General features: G+C 43.6%; 1 protein-coding gene across 1 annotated transcript in view; it reads right to left on the reverse strand.

Annotated features, from left to right (window-relative positions):
* Position 1: 1 nt before the first annotated feature.
* hwt (heavyweight) overlaps positions 2-21,864 on the reverse strand; it is a 151,843-nt gene continuing 129,980 nt past the window's right edge. Inside the window, exons 5-9 of the mRNA XM_043421398.1 lie at positions 20,726-21,693; positions 19,040-20,657; positions 5,464-5,674; positions 4,926-5,045; positions 2-4,299 (exon numbers count right to left, since the gene is read on the reverse strand). Coding sequence (XP_043277333.1) covers positions 4,110-4,299; positions 4,926-5,045; positions 5,464-5,674; positions 19,040-20,657; positions 20,726-21,693 — 3,107 coding nt within the window. The 3' untranslated portion in view covers positions 2-4,109. The remainder of the gene's footprint in view (positions 4,300-4,925; positions 5,046-5,463; positions 5,675-19,039; positions 20,658-20,725; positions 21,694-21,864) is intronic.

The raw sequence follows: 21,864 nt of genomic DNA on the forward strand, positions 1-21,864 counted from the left end.
CTTATTATGAAACTTTTTTATTATTATCATCATTATTATAATTATTAGTATTGTTATAACTAATGTTAACCGGGATGTTTCCAAATTACACTCTACTTCCTAACGAAGTGGTTGACTTTTGTGTTACGTTATTTTTGCTTGACGATCCCAGTAACAACAAAAATATTCGCGCCTCAATTATTATTATTACCCTTTCTATTCCACACGGCCCATTTGATATATTTTTTTCTTCTTTTTCGGCATTTTTTTGAATATTCTCTCCAAGGGCAATACTAATTCGGACAATAAAATTACACATGGGATATTGGAATTGCGCAGTTACATTGGTTGTTTCAGTACATGGGCCTCTTCGATCTTCTTTTAGTTCCTTAATATTAAAAAAAAAACGCCCTAAACGGCTATCAGCTAGGCTCATTTACTCATGTAACTGATTCAATACACGTAAGTTACAATTCTACGTCATATAAATTCGAAGGTACAGGAAGTATCTACACTTTTGTCGGATATCGTCTAAACCGAATATTATTATTGTTATTACTTTTATTTATGTATATACGAACAGCATGTGATCGGTTTTACTGGTACTCAGGGCTATGATTATTATTTTATCTTTCCCGTTTTTAACTAAGCCTCTAAATCCTACGTTTTCTGTAACATGAGTTATACGGCCTTATGTCACGATTAAACAAACTTCGCCTCTTGCGATTTAATTCTTTTTTTTGCGGGTTTTATTTATCGATTCGCTACAAGTACGAAATCATTAGTTTCTTTTTTCATAACGTATCGGATATACGGAGAATATTAACATACACCTCTCCAATCTTGACGTCGATATGCATTATCGATTACAGTTAATAATACTGGCAGCTTAAAGTATACATTTCTTTTTCTCTTTTCGCTCATACGTGCTTCCCTTTTTTACGATGGTGCAAGTCGTTTTTTTTTAAATAAGGATCGATCGAATGATCTTCAAAGGAAAATGTTGTTTTTATCTTAAACGTATAAAAATATAAATATAATATTAATATCAACGGACCGGGGCCTCTTTCTTTAAGCTTCCTTCCTTCTTCTTTCCTTCCTTCCTTCCATCCTATCTTTCTGTACATCCTTGCCCTGAGCTCAGTATCCTCAAAAAAATGGCGAAAGCTCGACAGTTTTTTGTCTTCTCATTCGTTTGGAATATATATTTTTGTCTCTGACCGAATGAATTACGAGATAATGGACGTATTTCTCAACGAACGGATATTAATAAGGAAATCAATTCTTCATCGATCACGAATTATTGCACCTCATTATTCCACATGATTGGGAAATAAAAACGAGGAAAACGCTTGCTGCCCTGTTCTCTTAGCACTCACTTCGATTCATGAGAATTTATTAAAAATAACTGAATAACAGCAGAGTCATAACGGCAACAAACAAAACAGATCATTTCAGTTGGAATAAATATTTTTTAAAAGTACTTCAATGTTGAGTAACGTGATTATTGTTACGCCACGGATCTCGCGCGATTACGGAAATTGGCTTTTTATTGCCACGATTTTCGAGTCGCGTATGCATAAATATATATTTTTTTATTAATGAACAATTCAATATGAAATAATATTGCACGTTATTGTTGATTAAAGAGTACGGAGGATTGTTCTTGGGAAAATCAGCGTCATTCGAATTCTCCAAAGTTAAAATTATTGTTACATGTATCAACACGATTCTCGCTTATGACTTAAGCTGGGCTTGGGCGGGTTCGGAATTTTGGTTTTTCATTTTGTTCGATGCTTTTTCGATGAAGAAGTTATAATTCAACCCTTAAAACAAAACATTGTAACGAATCACAGGTAAAAACTAGGCTAGTTCTGTAACAAAGTAATATCACATTAAAAAATATGTATCAGTTTCTCCCAAACTTTTTCTCCACCCTCAATCTTCGTACAATTAATTGTCAATTTATTAATTCTCGGACGGATGATCCACTTGAGCGAATCATCAAAGTTCTGCACTCAACGGGAAAATATGTTAGCACTAGGAACGTCACGTTTCGAACGGAATCGGAAATGAAAAGGATTTTTGTTCAATGAAAAATAACCGACGACTCTGGATGATTTTCACTCGTGCGCTCCAAAAGATTTTCATTTCAAGCAGCTTCGAATTTGTTGCTATTTAGTTTTCGAATTTCAGAGGTTTTGAGACATTCAATTTTTCTGGCGTTCAACCAAAAATACATAATTTATGTTTCTGATTTTTAAAAAAAGTATTCAAATTCATGTAGCATTAAAAATATATTGCAAATGTACGTATCCAGTGTAAAAAAAGTCATTTGAAGAGAATTGTATTTCAATCCTTCTCAAGATCGACAAATAAACAACGATGGTTTTCAATAATTTGCTGTTTTTTTAGCCTCAAGTATTCGTAGACAAATGATACATTCCTGATCCTCTTTATCTTCAGCCCCATAAAAAAAGTACCGGTTTCATTGAACTTTTTTTTTTCAATATCTAAAATTATTGGTCTTGATAGGATTTCAAGAACACAAGAAGAATTAATTCATAGCAAGTGTTGCATGAAACGGGGAATTCCCGTTGATTGGTGAGATCTAATCCTAAATTATACTTATCAGCAAAAATGGACTATGGGAGCGTCCAAAAGGACATCGCTCACGTTATTATGGAAGTTATATTTGGCATTGGGTTCTCACTCATTTATTTATATCCAGCAGCTCGAGCACTCTTCTCAGCTCTCACAACTCCCGATCATATTCATTTTTTTATCGGTTTTTTCTTCATCGGTATCTCGTCAGTAGTATCGTGTATTGTCCAAGTAACCCATGGAGATGGATCATTCGATCGATTCTCCGTCGATCAAATATTTGAATCGTTAGGAAAGTGGCGGAGGTAGATTGCGCTTTTACTTTTATTATTTTTGCACGGGGAAGACTGATGAAATCGGGCATGAAAAAGTCAAGTTCGTGAATTTACCGTGAAAGCCAATTCTCACATTGGTAACAAACGAGTTGAATTTTGAATGACACTTGAATGAATAAATGAATCGGAAATTTCTTCAATGACGTTTCGAACGTTCTCAAAAAGCTCAGGCCAACGAATTCCAACCTTTTGTTCGTTTTTTGTTTCGAATGAATTCAAACGAGACAGAAAACTGAAAAAATTGTTCGCCTTTTTAACAGAACGTGGGCCTATTGATATAACTTTTTCATATAAGCAGATTCGAGATTATCATCTGTCGATACCCTCATAAAATGTAGTTTTTGGCTGAGACCGTATGTGTGTAAAATATCCACAAATACAATCAGAATCTTTGGTGACAAATCGAATGTTGTAAACTGGAGTTCATTGGGGGTGAAATTTTGCAAAAGTCTCGATTTCAGTCGACGCGTTTTTCTGAGATTGCTCTTCAAATTGGGATTCCCCTCAAAGTTATTTTCACCAAATTCAGCGATTGTTCAAACGCACATAGACACTTTCGACCATCCAATCGCAGATTTTCCTGTAATCTGTACATTCCTTCTGTTCGACTATATAAAATTGTTTATCAAGGTTTCTCATCCAAACAGTATTCCGGGAGGCTGGACAATGAGTATTCGAAAATCGGAGTACTCGAAAGTTTATACGAACTTTACTTATCCTACAGCAATTCGACCTCTGACCGGACTGTGATTCGTGCGAGTATTTTCCTCTTGCACAAAACGCTTTAATTATTGTCCTCTTACAGACGTTCCGCACGACGACGGCTGTCGAAAAAAATCTCCGTCGAGCTCTGGAAAGTTGACGAGTCCAAAAGTTTATTGCTCCTTTTTCCCTTGTTGCAGGTCAATCGAAGTCGTGTTTCGATGACGTGGACGATGCGATTTGGAGGACTTCGTCGTTCGAAAACACCGCGCTCGAGACCTTTGGAGACGTTCGATTTTTCTTTTTCAATCGGCCAAGACGTCGATTCCTTCCAGTCACTGATCCATCAGCGAACAAAACAGTTGTAACACAAATGACACGAAATCATGAGACGATGATTAAACACAATGAGGACCGCTCGAGATTGCAGAATCTGGAGATTTTTTGATAAAATATGTCAGCGCTTTAGAGGGCGCTTCTGTAGATGCGCTACAAAAGCTGTGCTATGACTGGATGGAGGAGACACATGTGCTCGGCTCCGCGTATGGGAAGACGATTGACGCTGAAGTGACGCACCATTTCCGGTATACTTTCGAACGGCTTGCTGAATTGGCCCAATATGTAAGCATTCAGTTCCTCGTTTTTCTGTATTCGCATGTGCATAAACCCACGAGCGCTCCTGTAACATCGAGAAAGCAAGAAAAATATTGAATTTCGTTCGATGCTTTGACAGCGTTTCAATTTTTCATTTCGAATCTTAAAAATTCTTGAAACAACGTGACAGTTGAATGATTGTCCATGCAACGATTCGTCCAACGATTTTTTTCATTTCGAATTCGTTGTGAATTAAGACTTTTCGCAAGATACACTTTTTCTGACTGAGCGCGAACGTCGCAACTTCGGTTCTCGGTTTCTTGACATTTATTTCAATGAAATTATTTCTCGGTTAAGTTAAAATATAACAAAAACGTGAATAAACGAACTTCTTTGACGCGTCTCACGAGCATTTTCAGTAAAATGCTAATGAGGTATTAGCGTGAAATAAATATTCTGACCCTTTTGATTATATGAATAGATTTCGCGAGTTTGCTGAGCCCCGAGCTGTGTGCACATGATTATTTTCCCTTTTCGCGAATATTTTAATGGAAAAAAAGGTTCGAGAGTTCAGAACGGATTTGGAGTAATATATAGTAACGTTGGACACATATTTCTATACACGTCTCTTTATAAGCCGAAAAGATTAAGGGATATCAACGTCAGAAGTGAAGCAGACTTAAATGCGAGAAACTTTCGACTAGTACTCACTTCAAGGACAGAGAATAATCCTGCTTGGTTGACTCGCTGTTTCTCACCAAATAGCTACCCTCACGTAGTAGTCGTAGTACAGCTTCTGCCTCGATTCTCGTTATCGATCCATGGTACCATCTGTTTGAATGGAAAGTCACAAAATGCAGAAGAACAACTATTTTTCACAAAATTCGATGTCAACTGAATATTTACGAAGAGAAAATTTCATAAATCCGTTTAGTTATATAATATTTTTGTTAACTTGTAAAAATTTTAAGTGCTTTGCAGTTTTCATCCCCGAGAACTTCGGGAGTGAAAATTTTCATAAGATTCGTCTTTGCAGCGCGTGTTTAATTCATAGTCGTGATCAGAGGTGCTTTGTTCGTACTTCTGGTTCCAAAATTTGAACGAATTTCAAAGCGGTCGCCAAAGAAGGTCTTTTTTATGAAGACTTTACAAAAATATTTGTCTACCTCCGTCGCTCTTCTGACAACGTCCGCAAGAGCGTGAGTCATAAAATTGGAAAAAAGCATAGAAAAAGTTGGAGCGAACTTACCCTTGTCTCTCGAGGGGTAATTCGACATCAACAAGGTCAGCTGAAGCTCGACCAGTTGTTATTTCCAGTGGTAGACCAAGGCTCAGGCCACCGGGTTTTTTTGGGATGAACTGGCCACCGCCCGCCCCAGAAGTAGCTGTGATAGTTCCAGCACCGGGATTTCCACCCCCATCCAAATTCAGAGTCATCTTTGGACGCGCCAAGCCGCCGCCTGGAAATGAGTCACGCGACGGTCAGACGCCTTCTGGGACGACAAAATGTGCAGTTCTCGTTAAGTCTCGTTTTTCAAGAAGCTCTAATAAACACGCGTTTCGGTGTTTTCGCCTCGACTCTGCGCAGAGTCCATCGATAATTGCCTGGCAGGATATTTCTTCAGTTGAAATCCTCGTAAAACGAAGATTTTTACGGTTCGAAATTTCGTTGCTTCGCTCAGCAGCATTTCTTGGAAACTTGACGAATAAACTTTGCGAAGAAAAGTTGCATTCGAATGGATCTCGGTGCCAATGTGTACGCACTTGTTTCGTCCCCCCCGCATATTTTCGTTTTCGATTTCACCCTAAAAATAGCCCCCGCGTAAAGCGTCACGGTTACGACAGCGTAGAGAATACATAAAGAGTAAAACGATCGATAATTCCTGATAGAATTTAAAGGTCGTCGATGGAGCATGAGTGAAGGCCTGATGCGGCGTTTCCCACGCTGCCGAACGGTGATTAATTACGTAAGGACTTTTCGCACTCCCTTCCTAACGAGAACATCGACAAAAGCTTCCAACTCCCTTCACGAGTCCTCCACTCTTCTTTGAGTTATTCGCAAACACTTTCCTCGCCGATGACGTTGACAAGCTTTCTTATCCACTGACGAAAAAGTTCTTTATCGAGCAGGGAAATAATTGAGCACGTTATCGACAGTTTTGCTTCATTTTTCGACTGAGTATAACAACGTCCATGCAGAAAAAAGTTCCCTGTCTATTGTCGAGCACCAAAATACACTTGTGAGCGAGAAATAACGAAGGCCATCGTTGAATCAGTGAAAGTTCGAGCACAGAAAGACCCAGACCGGAATTCAAGTCGAGGGGCAAAAGGAATTTGCTTGCCGTGTATTTATCGAGCCTCGTAAAACTTCCAGTCTTCCAACAATACCGTCGAACCTTCTTTCCTCATTAATACGTACACAGATCGATCTAAAACAGAATTAAGAAAGTTTCGTCCTGAGACACCTCACTTCGGAATAATTTCTCTCGAAAGAAGCACAGCGATGTCACATTCATTGCTGCACCCTCCAACATTTTGTCTCGAGAAACAGTAAGGCGAGAACGGCAAAAACGACGAGTGTCTAAAGACACTGAGGATGCGGAGGCAAGATAAAAGGGAGCCGAGGAAGCGATGAGGACGAATAAGTACCCTCGCAAGAAACAATAGAAATGGGATTTCCGCGAGTTCGGGAGTAGGAACTTCCGCTCGCCAAACTTGTCGTCCATTCATCCGAATATGCCACATTCATCAAGAGCGCTTTCCAAACAAATATACGTGTACGCGAAGATTTCACTGGCAATCGCGCTCAATGGATTCGTATAAACAGTGAATACGCCGAGAGACTCGCGTTCATTGGAGACTGACTTTCGAATGACGGAAACTTCGGCGACGCTTATTTGTGAGTGTTTTGATAGAAATATAATGGTGAGACGAATTATGTGTGAGTTAGGAGAAAAACAGCTTCGGGGATGTACGAAAAGGTCGGATGGGTGATGCATCGAGTTCTCGGAATTATTGCTCTTGTCTGTTTCAACTCGAAGAGCTTCGGTAGTTCTGATAGAACTTTTACGACATTTTACTCCGAGAAAAGTGGCTCCGGAGTGTACGGGAATGGAAATAGATCGACGGATAATTGACAGGGAGTCGGAACTTTGGGCAAAAACAAAATATAGATAAAGTACGTGAGAAAGGAGGAAGAATCTATCGGGTAAAAAATGGGGTAGGATGTGACAGGACACAGGCGAGAAAGTGATGGTAATTGCGTTTCTTTGCCAGCAATCTTTTAGCAGTTGACTTTTTTCGCAGCGTCTCTTTCACTCTCTTGATCAGAGCGCGTTGGCTCGGGAATGAAGCAGGTCGAAGAAAATTGCTCTGACGTCTGTATATTTGAGTTAAGATGAGACTCCCGAAGATATTTGTGTTTGTTTTCTCGGCGCAGTCTACGAAAAGTCATTCGCGGACACGCATGGTTCGTGATGTTGGAAAGGAACAAAATAGCAGGAGGAGAAATCTTTGGTACAAAGGAAAGAAAGTTCCTGCGAGTTTTTCCTCTCACCCTCGCCGGAGAAAAAGGATCTTGAGTTTTGGCATCGCGGCGCCTTTCGTCCCTCGTCCGTTCCTGGCTTAGCCACGGACTCTCTCCTCCTCTCACGCTCCATCGCGTTTACTTTTTCTCTCTACCTTGGATTATCAAATATTAATGAAAACTGCGTAGCTCACGCGACCGGAAGATCGTTCCGGGCGCATACCACACACACACACACACACACACAAATACATCGAGTACTTCCCGAGATTGGCAATGTTTGTTTTATTAAATTTAATCCCGGTGATTCGCCGTGCACTGATTCATCGAGGCCGATTCCGCTTCGCTCCCTCGGCGTGTTTTTCTCATTCCATACGCATTTATCTCGCTTCCCTCCTCCCATTCTTCCTGCGGTCCACTCTCCTCGTAAACCTGCGTTTTTAAAATGTAGTCTCCGCGGAATTCAAGCAAATGCCTGCCGCTTCGGAGATTCTGGATGGAACAGAAAAAATTGATGCGTCGAGTCGTTTGTGCTTTTCTCGCGACTCCCCAGAACGACGAGGCCTTCCATTTATTTGGTTTTACATTCACAGGCCGTTGCAGATACACGAAATGTTCGATTTCTTCGCGAGAATTCGACGTACTGCTTGTATGCTTGTATCCACGATATCCTCGCGGGTTTTCTTGCTTTTTTCGTGCATGGTATGTACACGGGACGTTTTAATATCCGTCTCCACCGAGACAGAGATACGTCTTAATCAATTTCTTCCTCCGCGCGGATTTCTCTTTTTCTCTCTTTCGCTTTGCTCCCGCGCTCGCGTTCGGTGGCTCCCTTGGGAAATGGAAAAAGGTGGGCGTAACGGAAATCGCATCTCGGCAAACCCCGGGAAAAAACTACCCTCGCGGTACACGCACATCAGCATCGAATAGAATGTAAACGTGTTCGTATTCATTACCGAGCAGAGAAATAACGCTCGATGCAATTACAGAGCGAAGCTGTCACGACGAGAACGGATCGTTTGACCGGGAAATTGTGGATTTTTTGTCCGTTGTGTCCCGGAGTGGTGCAGAGAGCGAAGTAACGAGCAAGAATACTCGATTCGAAGCCTCACCTCGAGACTCAAATTCTGTCAATTTTCTGTAGTTCACTGCATCCGAGTACGAGCTTCGGAAAGTTTACTCGACAAAGATCCATCTTGATGCTCTCATGGTGATAAATGTCGGTGTATTTATTCCACATATTTTCTGAAGCAGTCGAGCAGAGAGCGAAATTAAAAGGAAGTGACGGTACTGTATTTGAAGGCGACAAACCGTCAGGCCAGACTGACGCTACTTCTTTATCCGTATTTGCTGGTATGTAGCGGTTCTCTCGAAAATTTGTCAGAAATGCTCGAAAAGAAGGAGAAGCTTCTCGCCGCGACGTCACTTCTAGATTCGCGAGATTCTGTTTCATGTCTCGAGGGAAATTCCCAGTCACAGGAAAACGCGTCTCGACTGCGGCAAACTTTTGTCTCTCGCTTGTTTTATTTTATCTTTCTTTAGCAGCCACACCCTGGCTGATCTGCTTTTCGTACAAACTAGCCACCGATTCGAGTGGGAGACGGAGGCACAAAAAATGGAGGACGATAAGAGTGGGGGTAAATTTTAATTTCTTGGGGAAAAAAATCACTGTGCGGACGACGATTCCGTCCGCGGCGGAGGCGGAGCACCTTCACGCTTTGTCGACCAGATGGCCATTATACTCAAGGGGCATTCTTCTCGCCGTTAATCTTGAAAAATTCTCCCGAATCACCAAGAATTTTTCAAATTTTTTCATCATTTCAAAGCTTCGAAACAAAAGTTCACATTTTTCGTATAAATTTACGAAAATTCTTACGTTCAATCGGTCTGTTGACTCTCCGCAAAGCGATCGAGAGGTGAAGCAGCACAAAGAAACAAAGACTCCGAGCTATTTTGTTGGTAGGAAGAGCGCCAGAATGGGAATATCCAACGTAAAAGAGTCGAGGGTGAGATTATACGAGCGAATAATATTCAAGCTGTGACTGTTATCGAAAAAGATTCTGTAACAGATGTTACCGGGCACCCTTCAGTCATCACTATCGCCTTCATCCCCTTTTTTCTTCATATATAACGACTTCGGTCGTCTCATACTCGTACCTTTTTATCCCGACCGAGTCTACCGGGCATTCCATGTTCGAGGGACGATATTTTCCCACTTTTCCAACCAGATATGACCTGAATTCGAGATGAAACGAGAAATCCTCTGGCTATCTCTAAAGAAACTTGATTGAAGATATGGAAATTTGCAAAATATTTCATAACTTTGCAAGAAATTCGCTCCCAGTAAACCATTTTTTGCAGAGTCATAATTTCCCGAGGAACCTTGACACGGAATTTGTATGAAAATAGGTTTGACCGTTATTTCATCGCTTCATACACCCGAGAACACAACCTGCTACGAAATTCTCTCCTCGCTCGATCTGGAATGCTCAATACACACGTGTGCAATCCATTGAGATTGGGCGATCGACACTGTAGGCAACACTGCGAACCTGCTTGGAATGTTCGATGTATCTCTATACAGAAAGGCTGTAACGCGTCCACGTTTGCCGTTTCATCTCATGAAATATGAACCGCAGCAGTGGCACAGGAGAGCGAGAATCGCAGCGGCATAGGCAGACCGATCTCTCAACGCGTAGACGAGACAACCGTTCTCGATTCTCAAGAAAGGTTAGAGGTTCAATTTTCTCGTTCAATTACTGAGTCGTCCTCCGCGTTCGGAGATGCGTATCGTGCATTTTTTCACTTTTTATCCCACACTCCAAACACGTTTCGGAGGTAAGAACTTTACTGATGCGGAATAAATTCATCAGGCTTGCCCAAATACTCGGTCCATTCGTTCTCGTCTCAAATTTCAAATTCACTCGACGTGAGAACGAACATCAAATGGAAAAATCATTTTCCAACAATTTTGTACACTTCGTTCCTCGGAATTTACACTACCAACAAACCTAATGACGAACAATCGCGAGTTTTACTCGATAAGATCAATTCTCGGTGAAAAATACTCCCTACGAATGCCGATAAAACTTCAATTACGTTCCGACCTATTTGAACGTGCTTTTACGAGGCGTCGACACTCGCGTAGTTATAGAAACACTCGGAATATTGTTCATTTTCGATTGATTTGATCACGCCTATAAAACTCGGCGACGTTCCGGATTAATGGACCGGAGACGGCATGACCTCGAGAAGAAGAGCCAGGGTCAGAAAAACTTGCGAAAAAAGTGATGGAGACAACAACACAAGTGACGAAATGGAGCAAGCAAAAGTTTGAACAAGACGCTCCTTCAGAAATCCCGTTGGAAAAAGGTTTAAGTTTTAAGGTAAAGATCGTGATGGCTGTAAGTGTGAAAAGCTCAAGTTCAAGGACGGAAAGTGCCTGTAAAAAGAATTTTGACGACCTTTAAATTTCTATCAGTAAACAGCAGAACGTCGAAGATTCGAAATAAGCGAAAAATGTCTCGAGAAGAGAGGTCGTTAAGTGAGAAATAAGAGACGGAGGCGGAGAAATGGAGGTTTGGAGGGTAACGATCGTCAGGGTTCTTGGATAGGGCGTATATACAGAGCGGAAATACAGATGATGCGACATATAGCGGCTTCAGGGATGACACGTGAAATCGGTGGTGCCTGTTCGAGCTCCGAACGATGTTCCACGAGATCGTTAAATATATTTCGCGTCGTGATAACCGGAATCCCTTTACGATCTTCGAGAACGACTGAAAGCAGGAAGTAAAGTGTATTTTATGGGGCCTGCAGCTTCCAGATTGCCCGTATGCGTCAAAAACGAATTTCTTTCTTAGTAACGAAATTTCAGTTGGAAACTCTAAATAGTGCGAGGATCAATCGAGTCGAGTTTCTCAAGTATTGGATTCGCGTGAAGTATTAGCACGAAAAGATGAACTTGGACGACTAAAAACGTAGGATTCGCTCCAACTCTCGCAGGGAGGAATCGGTAGACGCGCGGTTACGAAAGAGACCAGAGCCTCGAGTGACTTTTTGGATTCGTCTACCACTCGGCTTAAGCCTCTTTTGGAACGAGCCCAAACGATAACGACTCGAAGGTCTTTCGAATCTTGGTCTCTATATTTTCCTCCCTCGCCATGCTTCCTATTATCAAAGTGGCGTACTATATACTCAGAAATGCAACGAGCTGCCCAAGCACCGAGTAATCGTACGACGCTCGCTTGTTCAAATTTGGAAGCACATCGCGAACGACTTGAATCACAATTTTCACTGAGCCATTCACCAGCCAAATGGTCTCTCAAAACCACATTTTTTTCAACCGCTTATCAGTGCGAGACGAAATTGTTGGATTCGATAAATTTTTTATAATAAAAACGGACTGAATATTTGAAAAATGATAAAAATCCACACATTTTAGACGCAAACCGTAAATGAATTTTATCAGTAGTGAAGATGGATTTGGTCAGACACGACGAGGCTTTCGATTTTTATGGTATCGTGAGCCATGAAAAAGTGAAGTTAGATGAAGCTGCATTTACCAGAGAGTCTGGCACGAAATAGATGTGTAAGTGGAGCATCGACCTGGTATATTTCTATCAAGACGATACTTTTTCTCAACTCCCTTTCCTGCTGGTGCATTAACCGAATGAAGGTTCTAGACGCTCGTTCAGTGAAGCGGAGAGTGTGCGATAGCGCCAGATTTAAGCACCCCTATCGTGCGAGTTTCTCTCCCAGTTCTTGCATGCTTTTTGCCCTCCAGTTTTTTCTCTCTTTCTTCTGATCCCATTTTGCCCTTGCTAACGACCAACGTACAAGCGAATCTCTGGTTGGAACCATGGTCGTCCAATGGTGTGTGCAATGATCGTACCAGAAGCTCCGACTGGATGGGATTACCGATTTTTTCTTTTTCTTTTCATTGTCCGAAGAAAATGGAGATAGAACATCGAGAATTCATTCGCACACACGAAGAGACTCGCGCTATCAATCGAGGGGATGCTGGAACAAGGTTTTAACGAAACATGACTGAAGAGAAACTCAGCTCGTAGCTTCATTTAATGTCCATGTTTTCGAGCGAATCGTTCCCTTCGGTCCTGCAGCATCTGATTTCTGCTCGACTTTTTCGAACCTCGAGGATCGTTGTTTTATCAACTTTCCTTCCACGCTCGTAATGACCCTCGAGTTTTTTCGATTGAAACTCCGCACCACAAAAAAGTGAACGGTTTGTCGAATGGCCCTAATACGTGGAGGGTTAAAAATGTCTGCTGAATAACGAAAGAAGAGTGGAAAGTCCGTGTGTCTCGTTGAGCCACTCTGAATAAAGCGAAGAGCAAGTAGAGCATGATATTTCCAATATTCCCGATACACCTGGTTTCGTTTTGCTACTGGGAGCAACGAATTCTGTCAAATGGTGGGAATGACGTACGTATCCACGCTTCTTTCCAGCTAGATTCGCCAGCAGAGAATCAGGAACCGTTTTCCACTAGGGTGGGCACTAAAACAATGTAATCGTGGAAATCAGAGCTTTATGGAGCTATTCGAGTGTCGTATTTGTGCGTTCACCTGTCCGAAATGTATTCGTTATCAACTTGGCCTGCTGGAAGGGGTTTTTATCCAATGATTCAGAACTTCAAAATGGAGAGTCATGACAAAGGCGAGCGAACCAACGGACTGTGCGCGAGTGTGACTTTGACGACTCCAAAATTTTCTTCATCGGTTTTCGATTCGTCGAACGATTTCGGTTCCAAAAAATTTTGAAAAGCCAAGTTTCATCCAACAACACGAAGGACCGTGTCGCTAAACCTCGCAGATTGAAGCCCCAGAAGTATGAATTTCTCTGAAAAAAGTTCGGTAAATTTTGTATTCGCACCGATTCAGAATCCATTCTGTGCCGAATGCATTATTCGTCTCCACGCCCGAGCTATTCGTGGTTCCACCGAATCCAGAGTTCGCTTTCCACCCGAAACTTCCGCCGAACTTTATGAAAGTCGATCCCACCAGCAGCAGCGAAAATGAAAAATGAGGACGGCGAGCAAAAAATAGTGCGTGGAGCATCGCGTCCTTGACAATCCAGCCGCAATTCCCCGTGTACACTATTCACGGCTCCAGTAAATCCGGAGTTTGTTTTCCGAAGTGACAATCCGTTCCGTATGCGGGAATAATGTGGGAGCACCATTCCCGTGGTTCGTGCGCGTACGTAGGAATATTAGAGAAAGGATTGTGCAGGATTTGTCTTGCGTCGTCGGAATACATGCAAATAACAGGAGTCCACGGTGCATGTGAGAGAACTAGATTTTACGGAGCTGCCTGTTTTCACGTTTTTGAGCTTTCCTATCCACTGTAATACCTGCTTGGCTGGTACACACAGGTATAGCAAGCAGGCGGAATGAGTCGAGGGTGAGCGAGGGGGGAGGTGCATTGTAGGCACTCGGTAGCCGTGAGCTTTTGTCTGAGATCGCACAATAGGCATTTTCTCTTATCCACAACGATGTGCATACGGTATGAAAAAGAAGTTGGACCATGAAGCCTTAACTATGGGTCGATAGCAGCGAACACAAGGGGGTTGGCAGGAGGCTTTCAAGTCTTTGGGAAAAACTATGAAAACGCAGCTATGGCACGTCCGTCATTGCGTTTGGCCGATGAGGCGAGAATTTTGGACTCCTCCACGGCAACTTTGGGCCCTTCGAATGTGCTAAATGGACGATTTAACAGGATCGCTAGGAAGAAAACCGCTCATTGGTAGGTGGCAGGCTGCTTTCGGAGGGTAGCGAAGAGCGGAGACAACTCGAGAGTAAAATTAAAATCGCTACGGGGTGTCATTGATATAATTACGGAGGGAGACAGGGATTCTGCATGCTTCGTATGAAATTCATATATACGAAGGCTCGGTCACAGAATGGCGTAAGCGCCGTGCTCCGATGGAACGAAGGCTCAGACTCGAGCCTTTTCCTATGTCAGCAGCTCACTCGAAATGAGTTAGAGACGCTCGAGGGCTAGCCACCCGGTGATTTCGTGGACGCGCGAGTCTCGATGGCGCGTTAGCACGCGAGAGCAAACTATACAACACATCCCCGTGCGCGTGTGCTCGCCCGTATACACACAGAGGCATTCGGGCGTTCGACTAATTGTAAATGGCGAGCACGTACGTCGTAACGAATGCGACGGAGCAGGCGTTCGCACATATATGTAGGCGCACTTTCAATAACTTCGGCTCGAAAGGGCGTAAGGGTTCTCCGTTCATGTCAATTTTACGCCCTTTCAAACCCTTACAAACTCATGTACATATATATTAATTCGTTACGCTAACGCAGCGAAATTTCCTCGCGTGTGTACACCGAAATGCTATCGCGAGGATACGCGAGGCTCGAGAAATAATGATGCCTATTAACTTATTAATTAATTCCTAATCTGATAGAATTCATTATTTGTATTTATTGCAGTTTGGTTTTTTAATATTATTTTTACTTTAATCTTCGTGAGTTTCGTCAAAGCTTCGTCAGCTTCGTGCCTGAATTTAGGCTGGAGAGTAGTCACGAAAGAGATGGAAATGAGGTTTGTGATTCTGCATATGCAGCCACGTTTCAGAGGTGCCAGGTCAAAGAATGCTCATCCACCTTTCCCTGGGACATATGACGGATTTTTGGAAATTTCTTCTTCCAGGAACAACGAATTATTAAGGATCAAGAATAAAATTTAGCTTGCAGGAAGGTTCGAAGAAAAATATTCCAGTCCATGATTCATCACAGCGCTGGTAGCAACCCCCTTAAATGAATTTCCATTTCGATTGAACGGAAATAATTTTTTTAAGGGAAAATGGATACTGCTAATTAGCGATGTTCATTCGTCGAGCGAATAGTTGAAGGAAAAATAAACTTTTCGTATCAGAACCGTTCGTTGTAGCGGGTTGGCATGACTATAGATTCCCTCCTCCTGAGAGGAAGAAATAAGGCGAACGACTGACACGAGCGTCTTGGAAGTAGCCCCAATTCCGGGTTATGAGAAAGGAGAAGGAAGCGATCGATCACTCCGACGTACGATTATGGCGTATAGCAGTTTCGGCTTTTACGCAAGTAATTGCGACACCTTTCGGCTACATTGAATCCCCGATATCGAAGAAGAGTGAGAGGAGAAAAAGTGGAGGAAGAAAAAAGTGGCTCGGTATGAGATTTTCGGAGAGATCCGGCCGGTGACGATCGAACTCTAGCAGGGATAAATGAGAAAAGAATGCTCGAGAAAAGGAAAACGAGAGTAAAGAAAAAGCGATGATAGTGTTATCCCAGGGAATCTTTCTCGTTACGCGCCCCGCTCCGGGGCGATCCGACTCTTCAAAAGCTAATTTACGCCTCGTCCAAATGGTTGAGCATCCATCAACTTTTTTCGAGTGGAACAAAGCGATACTAAGAGTGATCCATTTCTATATTTTCACGGGGAACATTGTGCCTCGGATAAATTCTTGTATTCCATCAAACAAACTTCGATATATTTCTCTCAATTTATTTCTTCCCCTCAAAGTTTATTCGATCCCCCAGCGAATTGTTACGGATCCCGAGGCTTTTTGAGCCTCCTAATATCCGCACGATATTTGTAAAAGTAGTGACGAAGTTCACGTTAATTATCGACCAAATACGTCAAACGACTACGATACGTTTTTTTTTAACGTGGGGCTAAAAGTTTTTAGGTTTACGTGCAGCACGCGATTCCAACATTTTCACTTTCTGTTTGCCCGATCAAAAAGGCCGTTGCCACTGTTACCTGTAGATAGAAAACTCCGTGTAAAAATCTCCAAGGACTTTGATATGATGTTCGGGTAGGAGGCGCTCTCGAATATGGATTGGGTGTTGCGCGTGTCTCAATGTGTCAGCGAAAGTAAAAATAGCACGGAAATCAATGAATGAATGAGTGGCCCAGGTCGTATCAAATGCCTCGTTTTTTCAGCAGGGGTAGCTCGCTCGTGATAAATATTACGAAAGAATTTCGTTTGTGATTGTAACAAGAATTGGTTTCCCTAACCGATGTGACAACCCTGATAAATGGATAATGAAAAAAAAATATATTTTAATCTGCTCTTTTTGAATAAAACTCACGAAAAGAATCGTCGATCGAAATCCAAATTACCAGTAATTAAGGTGACATTTATATCGTCAAAATTGTAATTAAATTTTGACGTCAGAATTTTTCGAGAGCGTTCATATATTCGTCGGGAAAGAAATTCCTGAGATTAATGTCTTATTCTTCGGCTCGTCACCGACGCAAAATCTCACGAGATCCAATATTTTTCCTACTCGAACGTTGCCCTCTCTCTCTCTCTCTCTTGCTCGCAGCTAATACAACGTCGGTTCCTGTAATGCCATGATTACGGTAAGCACAATGGCCGAATAAATTGGAGAGTTTCGGACTGGCGTTCCAGACAACTAGGCGTTCAAAGTCCCATCAAATCGCTAAACTCATCGTACCAGAGGGAGCAGGATAACATTGTACATGAGATGGCTGTAGAGCTTGAATATTACGGGACAGCAACTTAATTCCTCGGCTAATTTCGAGAAGCTGAAAACAGGCAAAGAGATGGAATGAGAGAGGGAGAGTGAGAGCGGAAATGCTCGTGTGTTCGGGCTCTATCTCGTTGCCTCGATCTTAATCGGCCACTGGGGAGAGGAGATCACGTACGCAGCAGTAATTAAAACTACGAATTTACAGCTTGAGTAATGAAAATCAAAGGTAGGGGAGACGATTAAACAAAATTTGGATCAGCATCGTATTTCTTTTGGAAAAAGTGATTATTCCGATTGAACAGGAACAAATGGGCGATAAAACCTGCGGTTGCTTTCCTTCCCATTTGTGGGGGTGGACCAAAAAGCTCCAATTATCACTCGTTCTCATTCATTATTCCCTTGTGTGCAAAGTGTTTACGTCCTTTCTCTACGCAGGCTTCAAAACTTTTATGGCATCCTAGTCATCCGAAAAGGAGAACATTTTTAAGGGGCAGAACATGCACGTGGACTCGAGATCGAGTTCACTTAGCTTTTGAACTTGGAGTAGTCACCGATGGATAAATTAATATTCGTCAATATGGTTTCCGATCCGAGGGCTGTATCTGTTTCAGTGCCCGAGGATATTGAATAAGGGTTATTATTTAAAGCACCGAGTACATTAGATGGTTTCACTCAAAGCTTACGAAGTCTCTCTCTCTCTCTCTTTGTCGACCTTATAATACTCAAAGACGTCGTTCTCGCGTCGGCTCTACAAGGCGAATGAAAGAAACCCTAAACAAAGAATCTGATAATTGGATCGGACCGGCATGGATAGGTTGAAACTGGCTGGGAAAGCGATCTGGCACAGAGGATCAAGCGGTCAAGATACGAAAGCGACGCCATCCGATTCGATCAAAACCAGAATTTGACTGTAACGTCGATGACACAAAGGGTTGACGTGATTCGAGCGAATTTCGGACGTTTTCGTTCCTCGAGTTTCTATTCAGTTTAATGAATTATGTCGACAAGGATTTTTCTGGCAAAAGCCTCGATTGGAATAACGAGGTTTGAAGTATTGGCGCGAAATTTGGAGCATCACGTAATTTTACGAAATCCATTAAGCAAGGTAGTCGGATGATCTGAGCCTTGACATTTCAGACGATGAGTAATAACCTCATGAGAGAGGTTTTAGCCCTCCTTAACGCTCTCAATGTCAGACGCAAGTGTTAACTACGATTTAACGTCGTTAGACCCCCTGTCTGGTGGGTTCATAACGCTCACGGCTCCGAATTACGGTGTCCCTCTGCCGCTTCATCGTTCCACCGCACTGACGAACCCCTGACGGAGTTTACCTCGGTATACGCACTCGGCACGCTTTCCTATCATTCCCGAAAGTGCGGTGTTTTTATTATTGCTTTAATGACACGAATCCTCGGTCGTCGAGGAATGGAAATTACTGTAATAGAAATTACTATGTGGCGTGTATTCCCCTCGTAAATCTACGTGATACGAAACCCATTCAGTTTCTCCTTCAACGTATTTTTTCCCCCCTTTCGTTTTCTTTGTTTTCTGGATTAAGGTACCAACGAACCGGTCAAAGATTCGCTATTTTTAGCGCTGCGCCATCTGCCAATTTGCGTAACGTTCGTTCGTGTTCCTGTCCGCATTGACGCTCATTCTTAATCGCATAAGCCACGACATCCACGTACCGTTTCGATTCTGCTCGATTAGCAAATCATCCAAAGTCGTTTATTCGATGCTCTTGAAGAAGCTGCGTACGGAAAATAGTAGCAATGAATGTTACGTACCGAAGAGGCCAGGCGGTTCGACGTCACGAACCGAGAGACTGGAGGAGGCCTGGGAAGCGCTGGATTCCGTGCTCTGTGTGCACCTCAAGCGTCTCCTTAATTTCGGCATGTCAAAAGGGAGGTCCCTGAGATCGACGCTGGTAGCGCTACCGGAAGTAGTAGCATCTTGTTGCATGAGTAATCGTCTCCGGCGGAGTTTGGGCATGTCGAAGGGAAGATCGGAAAGTTCAGGCTCATCGTCAACGAGATTGATGTTATCGAGTTGAGGTTTCAAAAGATGAAAGCCGAAAGGTTTGCACTTTATGCCGGCGCGTGATTCGATGGAAATGCCACTGTCGGAGCCTTGAATCTCGGCGTCGCCGGACGAGGAGGATTGAAGCGCGAGGTTTATGAGGTTTTTGTTTTGTGGTGTTCGCCGTTTCTTGAAGGAAGTGTCGGTCGGCGAAACGACGTTGGAAGTAGCGTTCGTGTTGGGCCCGGTGACGTTTTCGGTGGCAATTTCTTCTGGGGAAGCTTTTTGGGAGTTGTTGTTGCGATTGTTGTCGGAAGTTTCGGAGGCTGGCTCTTGAGAAGACTTGTCGGATATTGGGGAAAGTATGTGCAGTTTACTGGCGTGATAAGTAAGAAAACCGGTTAAAGATGGTTGATGTTGATGATGATGGTGGTGGTGGTGGTGATGGTGAAAACTGTTGCTACCGCTGTCGGAACTGTGTGAGCTTAAACTAGTGCTGTGACGGCTCTCGGAGCTGCTGGTCGACCTGTTGCCTTCGCTGGTGCTGCTCCGTATCGATTCCATGCTACCTCCGCTGCTGCTAGTCGCCATGCTCTCGGTACTCGAGTAGCCAACGCGACGTCTGTTCGAGCGAAGCTTGAATTCCAGTAAGCCCATCTCTTGTCTAGGTCTCGGTAAATCACTTTCCGCTTCGTGAGGCCTGCCCTTAAACTCCATTATCGGTCGGCTTTCACGTATCAAGCTTCGGGGCCGTTGTCGAGTCTCCTCTCTCGGCCTACCTTTGAATTCCAATATGAGTTCTTTGTCGTTCCTTCGCGTCTCTTGGCTCGTGTCCTGCGAATAACTCGAGGCTTTGGGTCTGCCCTTAATCTCCAAAATACTACCGGCCTCACTGCTCTGGGGTGATTCTTTGGCCCGCAAAGATTTCACCGGTAGTCTCATGTCCTTTAGCCTCGGATGGTCTGGCTGCGAGGGCAAATTCGGTGCGCTCCGTATGTTTAGCAGCAAATGATCCTTGTTGCCACCGTGAAACTTGGCTGGCAACGGAGCGGTCGAAGGTGGCGACGGGGTGTAACCCCGTGCCGGTAATCGCGGCGACGAGGTCTTCTCGTCGCTCGAATTCACCTGCAACGATTCTATCTCTTGGGACAAACTGGACACGCTGTTCTCCGATTTTTGTTGATGATGCTGCAGTCGTGATGGAATTGGCTTTGGACGAAGCAACACGACTTTTCGGCGGTGATCCTTCGCCCCGGAGAATGGAGCGCTCGGGGCCACTACACCCGAATAATTGTGGGGCGAGGGGTGGCAGGACTTTTGTTGCTTCGACGAATCCGTCGAAGAGCTCGCACGCGGTGTTGGAGCGACGATTGCACTGCTTCTACCCTGTAACGACCCAAGCACCCGAGTCAAATTTCGTCTTCCATTCTAGCAAGCTACGACACAAAACTTACCGTATGCAAAATAGGATGATTGGTGACCCGGTCCAGGTCGTCGAGGTCGTCGTCCGATCGACTGACCTTGCAATCGAAGGCAGTCTCGTAGAGGTGTCTCTGCCTCGCCATGTCTTCGTCTTCGGGATCGATGTCTTCTTCCTCGTCGTCCTCGTGTTCGTCGTCGGCTCCTTCGTCAACGACCCGATCCTCCTCGTCCTCGTCCTCTTCGTTCTCCTCGTCGCGATCGTTCTCAACGAGTATCGGTTGCGGATCGATTCTTCTGGAACGTCGCAATTTTCGTACTTGGGGTCGCGTCGGCTTACGCGCAGTCGTAGACTCTAGCTCATCCTCGTCCGGCGAGGCCAAGCAGGTGCAAACGGTAGTGGGCAAATCATGACTCAGTAAACGATGCGGAGGCATGAGTGTATGATCCCACTCGTTGATGATGCACGACGAGAGTATCTCGGTCCGAGATGGCAAAGCATGCTCACTGCCCGACGTAGGACTCACGAAATCCGCTTGGTGTTGCTCTTGATGATTTTGATATTGGCTAGTGGACAGTTGATTGGAAGAGTGATAAGGCGCCGCTCCATCACCGGCTACTGAATTTCTTTTCGGTAGACCCGGTGTCCGCGATCTTTCACCCGGCACGTCGAGGCTCACGCTTTTTCGATATTTGTTCGGCTGTGGACGCTGCAATTGTTCTGGAACTTTGAACAAATCCCCGTAGTAGTACGGCGACGGATGGCGGACTGGTTGGCTCGACTCCGTTGGCGAATGGTCGGTTACGTGAACCAATGCGACGCAATCCAATGTAACTGCTGCACTGTCTTTTGAGATCCTGTAATTGCGGTCTAGGCTGTGCCCGAGGGTCTCTTTCGCCGCTTTCACTGACGTATAACCACCTGCGTTCTGCCGCTTCCTGTACCCAGCCAATTGACTGGCGATCACTTCGTCGTCGCACGATGAATCGGAAGCTGATGGATCTGCAACACGAAACGAATGATCCCTGCGTTAGGTCCCGCGAGAATCTTTTTTCTCGAGTAGAAAAACAAGGTTTTGGGAACGCTGTACTTGGAATATTTTTGCCACAAAATTTGTCAGCAAAAATAGTTAAATAAAAACGAATCATTTTGATGATTTCGCGGAAAGAAAAA

The sequence above is a fragment of the Venturia canescens genome, chromosome 6, assembly GCF_019457755.1.
Source record: "Venturia canescens isolate UGA chromosome 6, ASM1945775v1, whole genome shotgun sequence".
Lineage (NCBI taxonomy): Eukaryota > Metazoa > Arthropoda > Insecta > Hymenoptera > Ichneumonidae > Venturia > Venturia canescens.